This window comes from Hylobates moloch, unplaced genomic scaffold (assembly GCF_009828535.3).
Source record: "Hylobates moloch isolate HMO894 unplaced genomic scaffold, HMol_V3 SCAFFOLD_5, whole genome shotgun sequence".
In the NCBI taxonomy this organism is placed as follows: domain Eukaryota; kingdom Metazoa; phylum Chordata; class Mammalia; order Primates; family Hylobatidae; genus Hylobates; species Hylobates moloch.
Window position 1 is genome coordinate 133106519 of NW_026652280.1, and position 16805 is coordinate 133123323.

Here is a 16805-nt window from a genome sequence, read left to right on the forward strand (position 1 = left end):
TGGAATGAAAGCTATTTGTGATCCAGCTAGTCAATATTCCTTGTGGTACTGTACTAGCCAATGACTTAATTAATCATTAAAACAAACCAGTTACCTAATTCAATCTAATTCTGATGAAAAACATAGAATTTAACCTCTGGAATATCACATTCCTCTAATATTCAACTGTTTAAACATGTAATTTCATTTCTAAAAACTGAAAAAAAAATTAACTTACCTCAATTGTTTCGCATAGTTCTGTTCAATTTCTATCCTCTCTTTAACAAATTTGGCATATCTTTCCAAGAAGTCAATTCCCCATTGTGTATGCTTATCTAAGCTGTCGAACTGATCCTAGAAAAGGAAGATAAAAATGCATTTTTAAAAGTCTAAAATTTTATCCACATATATTTTTAACAGCTTCTGATATTTGTACAGAGAAGCAATGAGGTATAAGAAGAAAAACCCAGGCTCTTCTACTAGTTCCCCCACTTCATCCTTTAAGACCTAGAAATAGGTCCCTAAGCATAAATCATGCTACTTTATGCCTGAATGTCTTTACAAACATGGCTTTCCCAATTGCAACACCCTCCCCGATCAGCTTTTTGCAGTCAACTCTTCCCAAATCCCCCCTACCCTGGCCTTTGAGATTCTGTGCAGGCATTATGTCTGCCAGAAAATGGTCCTAAACTCTCAGACTTTCTCCAGGTCCCCAAGACTCCCTAAAATTACTATCTTATTCATTTGCTATACTATATTGAGGGCCAGAATCATGCATTATTCAACTCTGAACTCCCACAGCCTAAGCACCATGCTTGGCACCATAGCAAGTACTCAGTGAAGAATTACTTAGCTGGACAAAATCAAATATACCTGAGTTCAAATTCTGGAATCTGCCATTTCCGAGATGTTTGAAACGGGGCAAGCTAACAAGGCTCCTTGAATGTTTTCCCATCTTAAAATGGAAGTCCCATCACCCACCTAATAGGATTGTGGTGATGTTATTAAACATGTTCTGCAATGCAGGAAACATGATAATGACATATAACAGAGTACCACTGTCCTACAAGGCTCTTTCAGTCCTCAAAGATGCCACCTCCTGCCAGAGAAACCATCATTTCCCTTGCTTTAAGAACAAGCTCCAAATGAACTAATAACTTGGTGCTGTCTCCTTCTCTTATATCAAGTCTGCAATGCCGAGAAAATATTCGAGTATCATCCCTTTCCATATTTACAGCTTGTTTTAAAATCACTTGTGGTTTAGTCACGTTATTTACAAACAAATTATCTCTTTTGCCCTTTTATCTCTTTCTCTACCTTAAACCATCAAAAAAAATTCTACTCCTAAAAGCAAGTTGCCACTCTAATTCTATTCTTCCAAGAAACTTTCTGATTATCATCTGGTTTTCAAAATATATTTGAATACAGCAAGAAAATGCACTGCTCAGTAAACTCAATCTGCATAATATTAACTATTGTAAATTAGAATTTTCATCAATCTGAAACTGAAACACACTCAGTGAAAAACAATTCCAAAAAAAAAAAAAACACTTCAAAGCTGAAACAATCTTCCTTTATTTTTCTAAATTGCTTCAAAGGCTTCTCTTCCCACAATCTTCTTCACCAAATTTTATATTATACTTCTTTATCCTCTAGATTAAGTCTCCAAATTTTAAATTCCAAACCCCATCAGTAAAAAACCTGAACGAAAACAATTATATGTAGTTATTTATATATTAAATGATATACTATTGAATTATGTAGTTATGAAATCCACAACAGAAATTTTAAAAAGAGATGAAAATGAAATGAACATTATTTTTAAAGTTTTGTTTTTTTTTTAACATATTTGACAAACAAAAGGCTTTGAGCAATGACTTTTAAAATATTACGACCGGGTGCAGTGGCTCACACTTGTAATCCCGGCACTTTGGGAGGCCGAGGTGGGCGGATCACTTGAGGTCAGGAGTTCGAGACCAGCCTGGTCAACATGGTGAAACCCTGTCTCCATCAAAAACACAAAAATTGGCCAGGCGTGGTGGCACGCGCCTGTGGTCCCAGCTACTCAAGCGGCTGAGGCAGGAGAATTGCTTGAACCCAGAAGTCGGTGGTTGCAGTGAGCCAAGATCACGCCACTGCACTCCAGTCTGGGCAATAGAGTGAGACTCTCTCAAAAAATACGTATATATTATTAAGAATATTTTTAGTGAGGGCAACAATCAAATATGCTTTATTATTTATAAACTCCTAGTTCAACACTTAATGGTAATCTGAAGGTATCCGTTCTAAACTATGATATCTAGTTTCTAGTTGTTGCCATAGCTAGGTAAACAAAAGACACTTCATAAAGATATAAAGTTCTCAATGCAAAAAATTTACTGTTGCTATACTTTCTAATTCGTTTTTCAACCCACCTGCCAATATGCAAAGGTTTATGTTAAAATTTGGCCAATACATTTCTTTGATGCCAATTTGTTATTTTTGTAAACTAAACTAAATCAGAAAATATTACAACTTTTTATTTTTAAAAAATAAGTTCAGGCCAGGCACACTGGCTCACACCTGTAATCTCAGCACTTTGGGAGGCCGAGGTGGGCGGATCACGAGTTCAGGAGATAGAGACCATCCTGGCTAACACGGTGAAACCCCGTCTCTACTAAAAATACAAAAAAAATTAGCCGGGCATGGTGGCGGACGCCTGTAGTCCCAGCTACTTGGGAGGCTGAGGCAGGAGAATGGCATGAACCCAGTAGGCGGAGCTTGCAGTGAGCCGAAATCGTGCCACTGCACTCCAGCCTGGGCGACAGAGCGAGACTCCGTCTCAAAAAAGAAAAAAAAGTTCAAACCCCACTGAAACTAATCGTGATGATTAATTTTATGTGTCATCTGGGCTGTGCCACTGTGCCCAAATATTTACTTGGTCAAACATTATTCTGGATATTTCTGTGAAGGTGTTTTTTAGATGAAATTAACATTTAGGCCAGGTACAGTGGCTCATGCCTATAATCCCAGCACTTGGGAAGGCCCAGATGGGAGACTCATTCAAGGCCAGGAGTTTGAGATCAGCCTGGGCAACACAGAAAGACCCTGTCTCTACAAAACATAAAAAAGGCCAGGTGGCTCACATCTGTAATCCTAGCACATTGGGAGGCTGAGGCAAGAGAATCTCTTGAACTCAGGAGTTCAAGACCAGCCTTAGCAACATGTTAAGACCCAATCTCTAACAAAAAAAATTTAAAAATTAGCCAGGCATGTTAGCACATGCTTGTAGTTCCAGCTACCTGGGAGACTGAAGTGGAAGAATTGTTTGAGCCCAGAAGGTCGTGACTGCAGTGAGCCCTGATCACTGCACTTCAGCTAGGGTAAGAGAACAAGATCCTATCTCAAAAATAAATATTAATAATAAATAAATAAATAAAATTAGCCAGGTGAAAGGCAGAGGTGGGAGGATCCCTTGAGTCCAGGAATTCAAGTTACAGTGAGCTGTGACTGTGTCGCTGCACTCCAGCCTGGGTGACAGTGAGATCCTGTCCACAGGAAGGATCCTGTCCAAAGGGAGGAAAAAGAGGAGGAGGAAGGGGGAGGTGAGGAGGGGGAGAGGGTAAGAGGGAAGGAAAAAATTAATATTTAAATAGGTGCGTTCTAAGTAAAGCAGATTATGCTCCAAAATGGGTGGGTGGGCCTCATCTAATCAGTTGAAGGCTTTCATTGAACAGACTGACCTTCCCCCAGCAAGAAAGAATTCTGCCAGAATACTGACTTTGGTCTGAAACTACAACCGTTCCCTGGGCCTATCCTGCAGATCCCAAGCTTCCACAATCACATGAGTCAATTTCTTAAAAGAAATTTTTCTCTATATGTGTATATATCCTGTTGATGACCTGTCTCTAAAACACTGACTTTACAACAAGTAAAAGATTTCTGGGCCGGGCACGGTGGCTCACGCTTGTAATCCCAGCACTTTGGGAGGCCGAGGCGGGCGGATCATGAGGTCAGGAGATCGAGACCACGGTGAAATCCTGTCTCTACTAAAAATACAAAAAAAAAAAAAAAATTAGCCGGGCGTGGTGGCGGGCGCCTGTAGTCCCAGCTACTCAGAGAGGCTGAGGCAGGAGAATGGCGTGAACCCCGGGAGGCGGAGCTTGCAGTGAGCCGAGACTGCGCCACTGCACTCCAGCCTGGGTGACAGAGCAAGACTCCATCTAACAAAAAAAAAAAAAAAAAAAAAGATTTCTGTCTCTAAGAACTTTAAGTGTACAGACAAAATAATATTTGTAGGTGACATAGATCATTTTCAGCAACAAAATTATATAATGAATACATTTCCAAGTATTCACCATCAAAATGCTTTCTATATAGCTCAAATTTCTTTGGAAAAGCAGATATTCAGTCACCATTAAAACTTCTCTTTATCTTGAAGGGACAGATTAAATTTTCTCAAAAATACCTGGTAGGTAAGCATACTAGTTAAGGAAAAACGTCAACAAATTTGAAACAGCCAGAAGATAAATAGCCAACCTGTATTAAACAAAGATTTTTCAATTGTCTCTCCCTGTTTCATTTGGAAACACTGTAAATAGTCTTAAAGGCATTATTTTTATAAAACTAACCATAATAAAAATATAACTTAATATTCTGTGGACTTCCTGCTTTAGTTTTCTTTGCATACTTACAAATGAAGTGAATAAATTCCAACCTTATTCCAATTTCCTTTTTAAAATTCCAGCCAACACACTACTTTACCAGTGGTTAACACATTTACTGTTAAGAATAAATCTTTTTCAACACACCTTTCCTTTAGTGGGTCACAAAAGGCAGTTTTAAATGTAACTACTTTATTGAAACATTATTCATTACTGAAACAATCTAGACATTATAACGAGAAATGTTGGAAACATCTGTACTTTAATGAAACTGTACAACAAACTTTCCACGTGAAATCTTTCCTAAAAAATATTTCTATTTTTCCATGTGGCCTAAGAGTATTTGCTGAGATAATTTATTTTGTTGCCATATTTTACACATATAATATCACTATTTTCACCACAAAAAGTAAGAGTTAGTGCTACCGATTGATACCGTTTGGCTGTGTCACCACCCAAATCTCACCTCAAATTGTAATAATCCCCACATGTCATGGGATGGACTTCACAGGAGGTAACTGAATCATGGGGACAGGTTTTTCCCTTGCTGTTCTCATGACAGTGAATAAGTCTCATGAGATCTGATGGTTAAGGGGAGTTCCCCTGCAAATGCCAATGCTCTCTTGCCTGCTCCCATGTAAGATGTGACTTTGCTCCTCATTCATCTTCCGCCATGATTGTGAGGCCTCCCCAGCCATGTGGAACTACTGTGAGTCAATTAAGCCTCTTTCCTTTATAAATTATCCAGTCTTGGATGTCTTTATTAGCAGTGTGTGAACTAATACAGCTACATAATAAGAAATATATACATTTGGTCTCCACCCCTGATTCCTGACACAGAGCTTCTAAAACCCTTATTCCCTGAGTCATAGGGGTAAGAGGAGCATCTTTTGTTATTCATAATAACCCCCTTTCAATCATACCTAAATTTATGCTAATGCGGTGACTTTGAAGGACAAGGGCTGGTTGGAGAGGAATCAACCATGTGATTTGAGGGTTGAAACTTTCAGTTCTCCCCACCCCCAAGCCTCCTGGGAAGGGAGAAGGGATGGAGATTGAATTCAATCAACAATAATTAATGATTTAATCAATCATACCTATGTAATGGAGCCTCCACAAAAATCCTAAACCATGGGTTTGGAAACCTTCCGGGTAGGTGAACACATCCACTTGCAGTGCATCTCAACTCCACAAGAACAGAAGATCACGCACCCTGGGTCTTTCCAAAGCTTACCCTAGGTACCTCTTCATCTAGCTGTTCATCTGTGTCCTTTATAATATCCTTTGTAATAAACCAGTAATAGTAAATAAAGTGTTTCTCTGAGTTCTGTAAGCCATTACAGCAAATTATCAAACCAGAGGAGGGGGTCACAGGAACCCCTGATTTGTAGCCAAGTCAGTCAAGTACCAGAAGTCCAGGACCTGCAATTGATGCTTGAAGTCCAGGTGCTATTATGGAACTGAACCCTTCAACTGTAGGATCTGCACCAACTCCAGACAGATAGTGACAAAATTGAACTGTAAGACATCTAGTTAGTGTCCAGAGAGTTGAAGAACTGGTTGTGCAATGGAAAAACTCACGTGTTTGGTGTCAGAAGGAACAATTTTTCCTTTTAGCAAGAATATTTCTAAGAGTGTATTGTCTTTCACCACTAAGTTCAAAATTTCAAGAGACTTTCCAGTAACCCATATTCATATCATAGCAGCATTATGGAAGCAACCCACTTGTCCATCAATAAATAAGTGAGTAAAGAAAATGTGGTATATAAATACAATTAATATTATTCAGCCTTAAAAAGGAAGGAAATTCTGGCACATGCTACAAAACATGGATAAATATTGAAGACATCATGCTAAGTAAAATAAGACAGAAAAGGACAAATACTGTATGATTCCACCTACACGAGGTACTTGGAACAGTCAAAATCAGAGAGAAGGAAGTAGAATGGTAGTTGACAGGGAATAGGGGTAGGAAGGAATGGGGAGTTATTTAATGAGTGTAGAGTTGCAAGATGAAGATCATTCTGGAGATTTATGGTGGTGATGGTTGTACAACAGTATCAATGCATTTAATGCCACTAAACTGTACATTTAAAAATGGTTAAGATGGTAAATTTTACATTGTGTATTTTACACAGTAAAAAAATCTTTACCCCTCCACCAAAAATAAATTTCCTGTGGTTCACCTATGCATTCACCATCATAGCTCACTGCAGCGTCGAAATCCTGGGCTTAAGCCATCCTTCAGCCTCAGCCTCCCAAGTAACTAGGACTACAGACACGCCCATGGCTCACTGCAGACTCGACCTTCTGAGCTTAAATGATCCTTCCAGCTCAGCTTCTCAAGTAGCTGGGACTATAGGCGCATATCACCAAGCCCAGCTAATTTTTCTATTTTTAGTAGAGACAGGGTTTTGCCATGTTGCCCAGGCTAGTCTCAAACCCGAGTTCAAGTGATCCTCCTGCCTTGGCCTCCCAAAGTGCCATTTCAAATAACCTTCTCAATAATTTCTTAGAGGGGGAAGGTCACCTCTAGTCCATATGATTATATAGACATTATATCTTTCTTTGTTAATAAACATTGTTTACGTTTATTCTCAAACACATTAAGAAACATCAGCCTGGCCATTTCTTATTGTTTGCCTATATTCACATTAAAATATTATATTTAATCCATGGTTTCTTTTTTATATTTTATTTTTTAGGTTTTTAAGAGATGGGGTCTGGCTCTTTCACCCAGGAATGTAGTGGCATCATCATAGCTCACTGCAGCGTGGAACTCCTGAGCTTAAGCTAATTTTCAAAAATACTTTATAAAGATGGGGTCTTGCTTTGTTGCTCAATCTGGTCTCGAACTCCCAGCCTCAAGCAATTCTCCCACTTGGGCCTCCCAAAGCACCAGGACTATAGGCGTGAGCCACCACACCCAGCCCAATCCATGGTTTCTTTATAGGATACTTTTTAAGTCCAAGACAAGACACCAGTATCAACTCACATTTTAAATACTAGTAAAGTATCCCATTTCTTATTTTTTAGATAACATATAAACAGAAGTTCTAAGCTCTTTTCCCCTTATGTCAGTGGATCATCTTGTGTGCTCTTCTTTGAAGACTCATGCATTTAAATAATGCATTATCCTTTATCTAGTTTTTATCAAGTCCTTCCTGCCCTACTAATATGGTTTCACTGGCTTTTCTCTTCTTGTTGTTATCTCTTCCACCACTGGTTCCCATAAAGAATTCATTTTCTATTTATCACTTTTCAAGCTCCTTCAGGATTCTCAAAGAAAAATTACTTCATCTAAAAAATAGATATCTAAGACCTGTATCAGACTGTTTTTAAAAACTAAATGTCATTCTTATTTTCTCCAATACTCAAAATCATGCATGCTGTGATTCCACTGGATAGAACCTTAGACTGTATCTATGTATTAGTAGCACTCTCCAAAAGGTATTTTGAGAATTGGTCACCACAACAAATGTGTAAAAGCTCAGCTAATCAGAATATTGAGAAAGTTAATCAGATTTCATTTTTCAGTTACTGATGGTTAAGATACAAATTATAAAAATTATTTAGATACCATTTTTTAAAGTTTTAAATTTATTTTATAACTGACAAAAACTGGATATATGGATACAATGTTTGTTAATGTTGATTTAAAACTCAAAATAGAATTGTACAAGTAGAAAACATAACAGAAGCCTATAATTGTGTTAAGTATATTTGATTAAGGTTGTACTATACTTTTAAAATAAATAAAAGCCAACTTCAAAAAATAGCAATCAGCTTTAAAAGGCACCATAAAGGTAAAATATAATACAAGTTTAGCTACAAGTGAAACAAATTCTCTTCTTTGTAACAACTGTGACCTGGCTGTAGCTCATGCCTATCATTCCAGAACTTTAGGAGGCACAGGTGGGAGGATAACAAACGAAAATTTTTTTTACACTAGGTCATGGTGGCACATGCCTGTAGTCCTAGCTACTGGGGAGGCTGAAATGGGAGGACAGCTTGAGCCTGTCAGTTCAAGGTTACAGAGAGCTGTGATTGTGCCACAATGCTCCAGCCTGGGTGACAGAGCAAGACCCTGTCTCTTTGGGGTGGGAAAAAAAAAAGTCATTCAGCCTTCCTTTAGTGGTCACACTATTACTGATCAAATAATTCCAGAAACATGACGGAAGAAGGCTGGAAAGCAAGGAATGGTTTTAATCACCACAATATAAAGTAGAAAGTTTTAAAACTCAGCCAGGCATGGTGGCTCACGCCTGTAATCCTAACACTTGGGAGGCCAAGGTGGGAGGACTGCTTGAGTCCAGGAGTTCAAGACCAGCCTGGGTAACACAGCAAGACCGTCTCTACAAAAAATAATTTAAAAAAATTAGCCAGGCATCATGGCCCATGCCTGTAATCCCAGCTACTCCGGAGGCTGAGGTGGGAGGATTGCTTGAGCCTGGGAGGTTGAGGCTGCAGTGAGCCATGATCGCACACTGCACTCCAGCCTGGGTGACAGTATAAGACCCAATCTCTTAAAAATAAATCAGTAAATAATAAAATGTAAGAATCAAAGTCATGAAGTCTTAGATTATCAAAAGTAACATCTTCCAACTTCTTTAGTTTCAAAGCCTGAGATCATACATCCTCCCGCTCCACATCAGCAAATACTTTGGGACTATGGAAAAGGTCAAGGGAAAAGATCATGACAAATTAAAGAAGTGAAAGTGAGCAGTATTCTGAAATCACCTGTAAATTAGAAATAAAAAAGAATATTAAGTCATCAAAGAGGCATCACTTCCCTATTCTCTCTACCTTTATTTAGCATTGTTCTTATTCCTATGGATTTATTCTAGATAGAACCTGGAATAAATTACTAGTTAGTAATTTCAGCTAGTTGGACTTACTCAGAGTCCAACTTCCTCATTTCCTTGTCTTAAATATCCTCTCACTTCCTTTTCCAACACATTCATTCTTACCATAGCTTGTGTGAAATGAATCTCTGTATCAGTGGTGAGCTCTAATTTAAATCTTATCATCTTATATGTAAACTCAAGAAAGCTCTTATTTTCTGTTTCCTTTGGACATTCTTTTTTAATTTTGTAAAATATTTAAAGTTATTTTCTGTATTTACCTGGAAACACAAGGAAAATATTCTAAATTAAAGCTGGCATCAGCACCAACATAAATGTCCACATTACGTAGTATAACTCGAATTATATGTTGCTCCAAGGTTCTACCGTATAGTAATGTGAGGCAATAAATATGTTTACTCAATCTTCTTGCTTTTATCTGTATGTCTTCAATGTAATTTAAAAGAACTATTTTACGTATCACTTTAGAAGTCACTATTTAATATTCAATCGTTGTTTTCCTAATTGCTTTGGTACAGCCTTGCATCCAAATGAAGTCCCAATAAAGTATTTTTTGGTAAAAAACCAAGGGTCATCATCATTTTAAAAATACTTTCTTCACTAAAAAGCAGAATAATGACTTTGCTGTCCTAGTTTGGACTTGCTCTATGGCTCTGACTTTCTGCCAAAGTTCCTCCAGCACTTCTGAATACCAAACTACCACCAAAAATGTTTTTAAAGATCTAACACAACTGACTTTTCTCCCTCTTTAACTCTTATGGACTGCAGAAACTTTTTGTTTCAGTCTCATAGAGCTAAAAAACCAACTTCCATTCAGGATCAACCATGTCTATCCTCAAAGAAAATTGAGAAATATTGTAGAATTTTAGAAAAATCAATTTAGTTATTTTTGGTTTCTCATGGTGTTGTTTTTTTAAAGACAAGGGAAAACTTGCATATTTGGGAAACTCCTCCAAGTCTTTTCATTTAAATTTTTTCTTAAATTTAAATTAAGCTCTTAGTGACTTCAAAATCTACCCAAATGATCTTTCCAATACCCTACGGCAATTTTTTTTTTTTTTTTTTTTTTTTTTACTTCCTGTGATTTTTCACTTCCACTCCACCTTAATAAGTCATTCCCATGGTCATCTCCATTGTCATTAGCAATAACTGCCTTATGAAGTAGAAGAATGTCAATCTTGTTTCTCCCACTCCACTTCCCTGCAATAAATTTCAAGAATGTCTTTCTCAGACAGCTAGCCCTGTTAAGTCACTCCCTGAAATACCCCAAGTCCAACAATTTTTTGGCCCCACAGAGACCACAACCCATTGATCCCAACGCATCATTATTATTATCCTTCACCTCCTCCTGTCGTCATTTCCATCTTTATACAGCTTGGATTCCCTAAGCCATCATTATAATCACTCCTTCCAAATATACTCACTGTCCTTGACCCTCTCTAGCTTTGCCAAATTTCAACCCTGATTTATGGTTAGATTTTTACTAACCCTTCCTCATGCTGCTGAAGAAAGTTGGAAAAAAGAAAAGAAAGAACCAGGTTGGCTAGTTATACTTTGAAATTCATGTCTATTACCTAGGGGACTTTAATACTACTTAGCTCAAATCCATTCACTACTTCATTATCCTAGCCAACTATCTCATACCTTATTCTTTTACTTTAAATTTACACCATCTCCTAACCGTCTCACTCTTAGCTAATAACCTTGCCTCCTACTTCGCTAAAAGAGAAATAGAAGGCAACTCCTTGTTCACTAACTCTATTTTTTACCACAATACCTGCATGTTTTTATTAGGCATTCCTGATTATTACTTTGGATAAACTGTTCACACCCCTAATACTTCTGCTTACCTGGAGAACTAGTGCAGTTACAAGTTCAGTTGTTAAAACGGTTAAAACCCTGGGCCTACATATGTTTGATATATTCCAGGAAGAGCAAAAAGCTGAATAAGCAAGCCACAGCTGAGCGAGCAAGAGGGGAGAGTAGTAGATATTGGAGTGTGTGAGCGCCAGAATGCCAGTTTATATGCCCTATCTTCCACCATAAAGACCTTGGCTTTAACCCTGAGTTGGAAATACATTGGAGGGTATAACCTCCAATAAACCTGGCATGACCCAATGCAAGTTTTTAAATAGATCAGTGGAGTTTCTATGTTGATTAAAAACTAGCTCAAGGTCCACAGACCCACCAATCCTGAACACATCTGATCTTGTCTGATCTTGGAAGCTAAGCAGGGTCAGGCCTGGTTAGTATTTGGATGGCAGACTGCTTGGATATACTGGGTGCTGTAGGCTTTTTCTTTTTAGAAAAGACAAACAAAAAATATACACACACACACACTACACACACTACACACACACACACACACACTCCCCGAACTCAGAGCAAGGAAGGCCTTTTAAGGAGGCTACTGCAATAATCCAGACCAGAGATGAGCTAGCTGGTTTGGTCCAGAGTAAAAGCAGCAGGGTAGTGAAAAGTGGTAAGATTTTGGATATATTCTGAAAGTAATGTTAACAAAATTTTCTAATGTTTTGAGCATGGGTTGTAAAAGAAAAACAAACATCAATTTTGAGCCCCATGAACTAGAAGGATGAAACTGCTTTTAACTAAAATAAGAGATCAAGTTTGGGCAATGGGAAGAAAAAAGTTTTGGCTTTAGACAGTTAAATTTGAGATGTCCTTAAGACATCCAGGTTGGTATGTTGAGTAGGCAACTAAATACATACGTCTGAAATTAATAGAAGTGGTCCTGCTCAAGATACATGATTAAAAAATTACCCTGGACATGATCTCAATTAAGCCTTGCTGCACACCAATATTCAGAGGTCAAGGAATTGATGAAGAACCAGCAAAGGACACTGAGGAGTGACCAGTGAGGTACAAGTAAAACTAGAAAAGTGTGGCGTAATTTATAAGAAGACAAATGAAGATCACTACAGTGATGAAAATCTTAGTTCTGAATTCAGGGCATTTATGGCTAGTGAGGTTGACCTATTAAGATCTTCCAAGGTCTTCTAAGGAGCCTCATTCCCTTGTATGATTTTCTCTTTTTCTGAATTTCCACCAGGCCTGGAGTCAAAAATCTGTCATGTGGTTGGTTAGTGAAAACTTATTTGTTCTGCTTTCCTCTATCGAATGCAGTGACAAATTAAGTATGATGAAAAATGAGATGCCAAACACGTAGTACAGCCTAACTTTGTAACATTTCAGACTGTAAGAGTTGAAATTTACTTGACAAACTATACACTCAGTTTGAACACTTTAACTGACTTACCCTCATTATCCACATCAGGCTTTCTTGGATGAAAAGAAAGTGATAGAGGAATAAAGAAGGGGCAAAATCAAATCCCAGGTACCCACTGTTACAGACATGAAACAAAACAAATAAAATTAAAAGCCAACATTTGGGCGGGAGAAAAAAGAAGCCAAATGAATAATGTATTATTCCAAGGAGGAGAAAGTGTTCCACTTTGTCAGGTGCTACTAAAAGTAGTAAAAAGACTGAAAACTGACCGCTTTAGCAACACGCAGATCACTGGCTGTCTTAACAAGAGCAGTTCTGTTGAAATAATGAGGGCAAAAGCCTGACTGAAATGGGTTCCAAAAGATTAGATAGAAGTTGAAGACAGTAAGCATGGACATCACTTTTAAGGAATTTTGCTTGAAAGGAGAGAAGAGATACGAAAAATAGCTAAAGGAGAGTGGGGTCAAGTGAGGGTGGTTTTTAAGATAAAAGAAATAATATGATTTTATTGCTAATGGAAATGATCTGAAAGAAAAGAAAACACTTAAGTGTAGAAGCAGTGTTCACTGCTGGAGCAATGAGCACTGAGCCTTTGCTAAGAGCATGAGCAGTTCAATTACAGTAACAGGAGAGAAGCCAAAGTAAGTGGGCATAGGTCTAGACAGCTTGGTAGATGTGGTAGTAGGAGCACGTGGAAATTCTCCTACAATTGCTTCTGTTTATTTTCAGTAACACAGAAGAAAAGGTCAATAGTTGAGATTTACTTATTCAGAAAGTCTTTCAATTAAGTTAAGAATTATTATTATCAGTTAACTGCTCTAAGATTCACATTCCGCAGCTGTCAAATGAGAATACCTGTGCTGCCTACCTTACAGGGTTTTGTGAAGGTCAAATGAGAATGTATGTGAAAGACCTGTAAATGGTAAAGCACTTAAAAAAAAAAAGTATTCTGCTACAGAGCCACATTTTACCCATTATTTTCTTCATCTTCTTGAAAATTATGGAATTATAGAAGAGTGACATTTTTACATCTGAAATTCTAATAACTAGCTGGGCACATCTCAACATGCAAGTGATTCTAATTTTTTTTAATTCCAAAATAACTATATTACACCAAAATAGTGGTACATCCATGCAATAAAGGTATATGAGACCAAACATCAATGCTGTAATAACTACACATGAACAGTAGGCTAACATTTTCTATGTTCACTTAGAGCTTTCAGTACACTAAAAACTCTAAGTACAGAATCCATTTCTAATTCTTTGTATCTGCCACCTAACCCAGTCTCATTTACTAGCACTTGATCTCTGAGCTTCCTGTTCCACATCTGTAAAACTGGAGTAATTACACAACTCTAAAGTGAAAAGATTAAATGAAATATAAATAATGCAGCCAGACATGGTGGCTCACACCTGTAATCCCAGCACTTCGGGAGGCTGAGGCAGGCAGATCACAAGGTCAGGAGTTCAAGACCAGCCTGGCCAACATGGTGAAACCCCGTCTCTACTAAAAATACAAAAATAATCAGCCAGGCGTGCTGGCAGGCACCTGTAATCCCAGCTACTTGGGAGGCTGAGGCAGGAGAATTGTTTGAACCCGGGAGGCGGAGGTTGCAGTGAGCTGAGACCACACCACTGCACTCCAGCCGGGGCAAGAGAGAGAGACTCCACTTCAAAAAAAAAAAAGAAATATAAACAATGCATTTAACATAGTACTTGGCACTGGTAGCTATTACTATTCATTTAATGCAACAAATAAGTGAGTGCTGAGCTTGGCACTAGGGATGTGAGTAAAAATATACTTAGTGGAAACGAGAGTTATCAAATAATCACTTATCTTTAATTTCACTGGCTAGTACCTCCAGAATGTTATACACAGTAATGACTGTTAAAAAAATTTTAGTGGTCAGCTTCGTATGACTGAACTTCATACAATACATAGGTTTTATGTCTTCTAGCAAACTCAATATATAAACGTATTTATTAAAAAATTGAATTACAGGATAATTGTTCTCTATAGGGGTTTTTTAAATAGTATATGTTCTTAGGACAATTAAAATGATTTGATTAATCCAAAATAAATTTACAAACTATCAGAGCATATCTGTTGTGTGAAGTAAGCTCTATCTGTGCAGTATATGAGTCATCTTCCCATCTTCCCACATGGCTATCTTATTTCACAGTTCTTTGTAATTTGGAGATCCTACTACCTTTCTTTCCCCCCCCTTTTTTTTTTTTTTTAAGAGATAGGGTCTCATTCTGTTGCTCAGGCTGGAGTGCAATGGCACAATCACAGCTCACTGCAGCCTTGACCTCCTGGACTCAAGCAATCCTCCTGTCTCAGCCTTCGAAACAGCTGGGACTACAGGTGTGTGCCACTATGCCCAGCTAATTAATTTTATTGGTAGAGACAGTGTCTTGCTATGTTGGCTAGGCTGGTCTCGAACACCTGGCTTCAAGGGATCCTCCCACCTTGGCCTCCCAAAGTGCTTGATTACAGGTGTGAGCCATTCCTCCCAGGAGCTGTCTTTCATTTCTGTTTGACATTAGCCTTTCTATTGTTCAGCACTGCTCTGCCTCCCAACATCTCAAACTTGAGCCCAGGGTCATTCAGTAGTTAGGGTTAACACCATAACTAGAGCTTAGGATTAACTATTTTAAATCTAGTTTTCTTTATGTTATACTGTTTAGCCTTTGCTCAGATTCTCAAGTCATTTACTTGCATCGTTATCCCTGCTACCTACCAACCTAGACCACTTCCTGCCAGGAGTTCCTCTACCCTCACACCAATTAGCAACACAGTTTGGTTCCCCTGTGCTGACATTTTATCCTGACATCAGAGAACACAATTAGCGAACAGGGGATTCAAGAACAGAACTAGTCTTTGTGTATAGGCACTCATATTTTTAACATGAAAATTCTCTAGAACAGTGCTAAGCATCCCTTTGCAACATCTCTCTCTGATTTCTTGGCTTCTCACTGGGCTCACTTTCCATTTTAGTCTAGTCTGCTTTCCCCTTTTCTCTTTCTGAGACTCAATCTACTTGGTGACTGCAACTGTTTAAGTATGAAATCTAATCACAGGCCTTTATGGCTAGAAAAGACTTCAAAGATCAGTCTCTATTTACAGATGAGGAAACTGAAGCCTCAAAATTAAACTATTTGCCCAGCCAGGAGTGGTGGCTCACGCCTGTAATCCCAGCACTTTGGGAGGCCAAGGCGGGCAGATCACAAGGTCAGGAGTTTGAGACCAGCCTGCCCAACATAGTGAAACCCTATCTCTACTAAAAATACAAAAATTAGCCGGGCATGGTGGCGCACGCCTGTAGTCCCAGCTACTCAGGAGGCTGAGGCAGGATAATCGCTTGAACCCAGGAGGCAGAGGTTGTGGTGAGCCAAGATCACATCACTGCACTCTGGCCTGGGCAACAGAGAGAGACTCCATCTCAATAAACTATTTGCACAAAGTAACAGAGCTAAGAAACAGCTAAATCAATGATGCAGATGTCTTGGCTTAATTAGTTTTGTTCCCTTGTGTTGATGCTTTAAATCAGTTCACTTAAGTAAATTCTCTAAGACTATTTATTATTTGGAAAGCAAATAGGCTTTCTGGCTCTAATCTAATCTGAAGGGATACTTAGTTCTTGGTATATTCATGGGAATAACTCCAAAGAGTGACCTCATACTATTCTTAGCATATGATTATGGTTAAATATTGAGATAATTTAGTTTTATCTATATATGGTCTATTATATTTTGGAAGAAGCAACACTGATCTATACAGAACTCTTATGGTTCATTTTTATCCATAATATTGAAAAATCTTAATATTTAGGATTAAGAAATTATGATTAATGTAGTCAATTTCATATAATAGATAGATGCATATTAATTTAATCAGAAGTCTCCATGATCCAAAACAGCAATATTCTGAACATATATATGAATAATTTAGGCTGTGGTTTATTCTTTCATGACTTACTGTGACTGTAATACTGGTGGGAGGCACTGAGTAAAAGGGAAATGATTAAGTAAATGAATTCTCCTGCACATCAACATAAACTAGGC

The 16805-nt window shown here is 38.1% G+C and overlaps 1 protein-coding gene across 6 annotated transcripts in view; it reads right to left on the bottom strand.

The window, feature by feature from the left end:
• FNBP1L (formin binding protein 1 like) overlaps positions 1-16805 on the bottom strand; it is a 98175-nt gene that overhangs the window by 47648 nt on the left and 33722 nt on the right. For 4 of the 6 annotated variants that reach the window (XM_032155333.2, XM_032155330.2, XM_032155332.2 and 1 more), the window contains exon 2: positions 218-333. In XM_032155333.2, coding sequence (XP_032011224.1) covers positions 218-333 — 116 coding nt within the window. Of the gene's footprint in view, positions 1-217; positions 334-16805 lie in introns of those variants that run through there. The other 2 variants (XM_058439567.1, XM_058439568.1) reach the window with 2 other exon arrangements.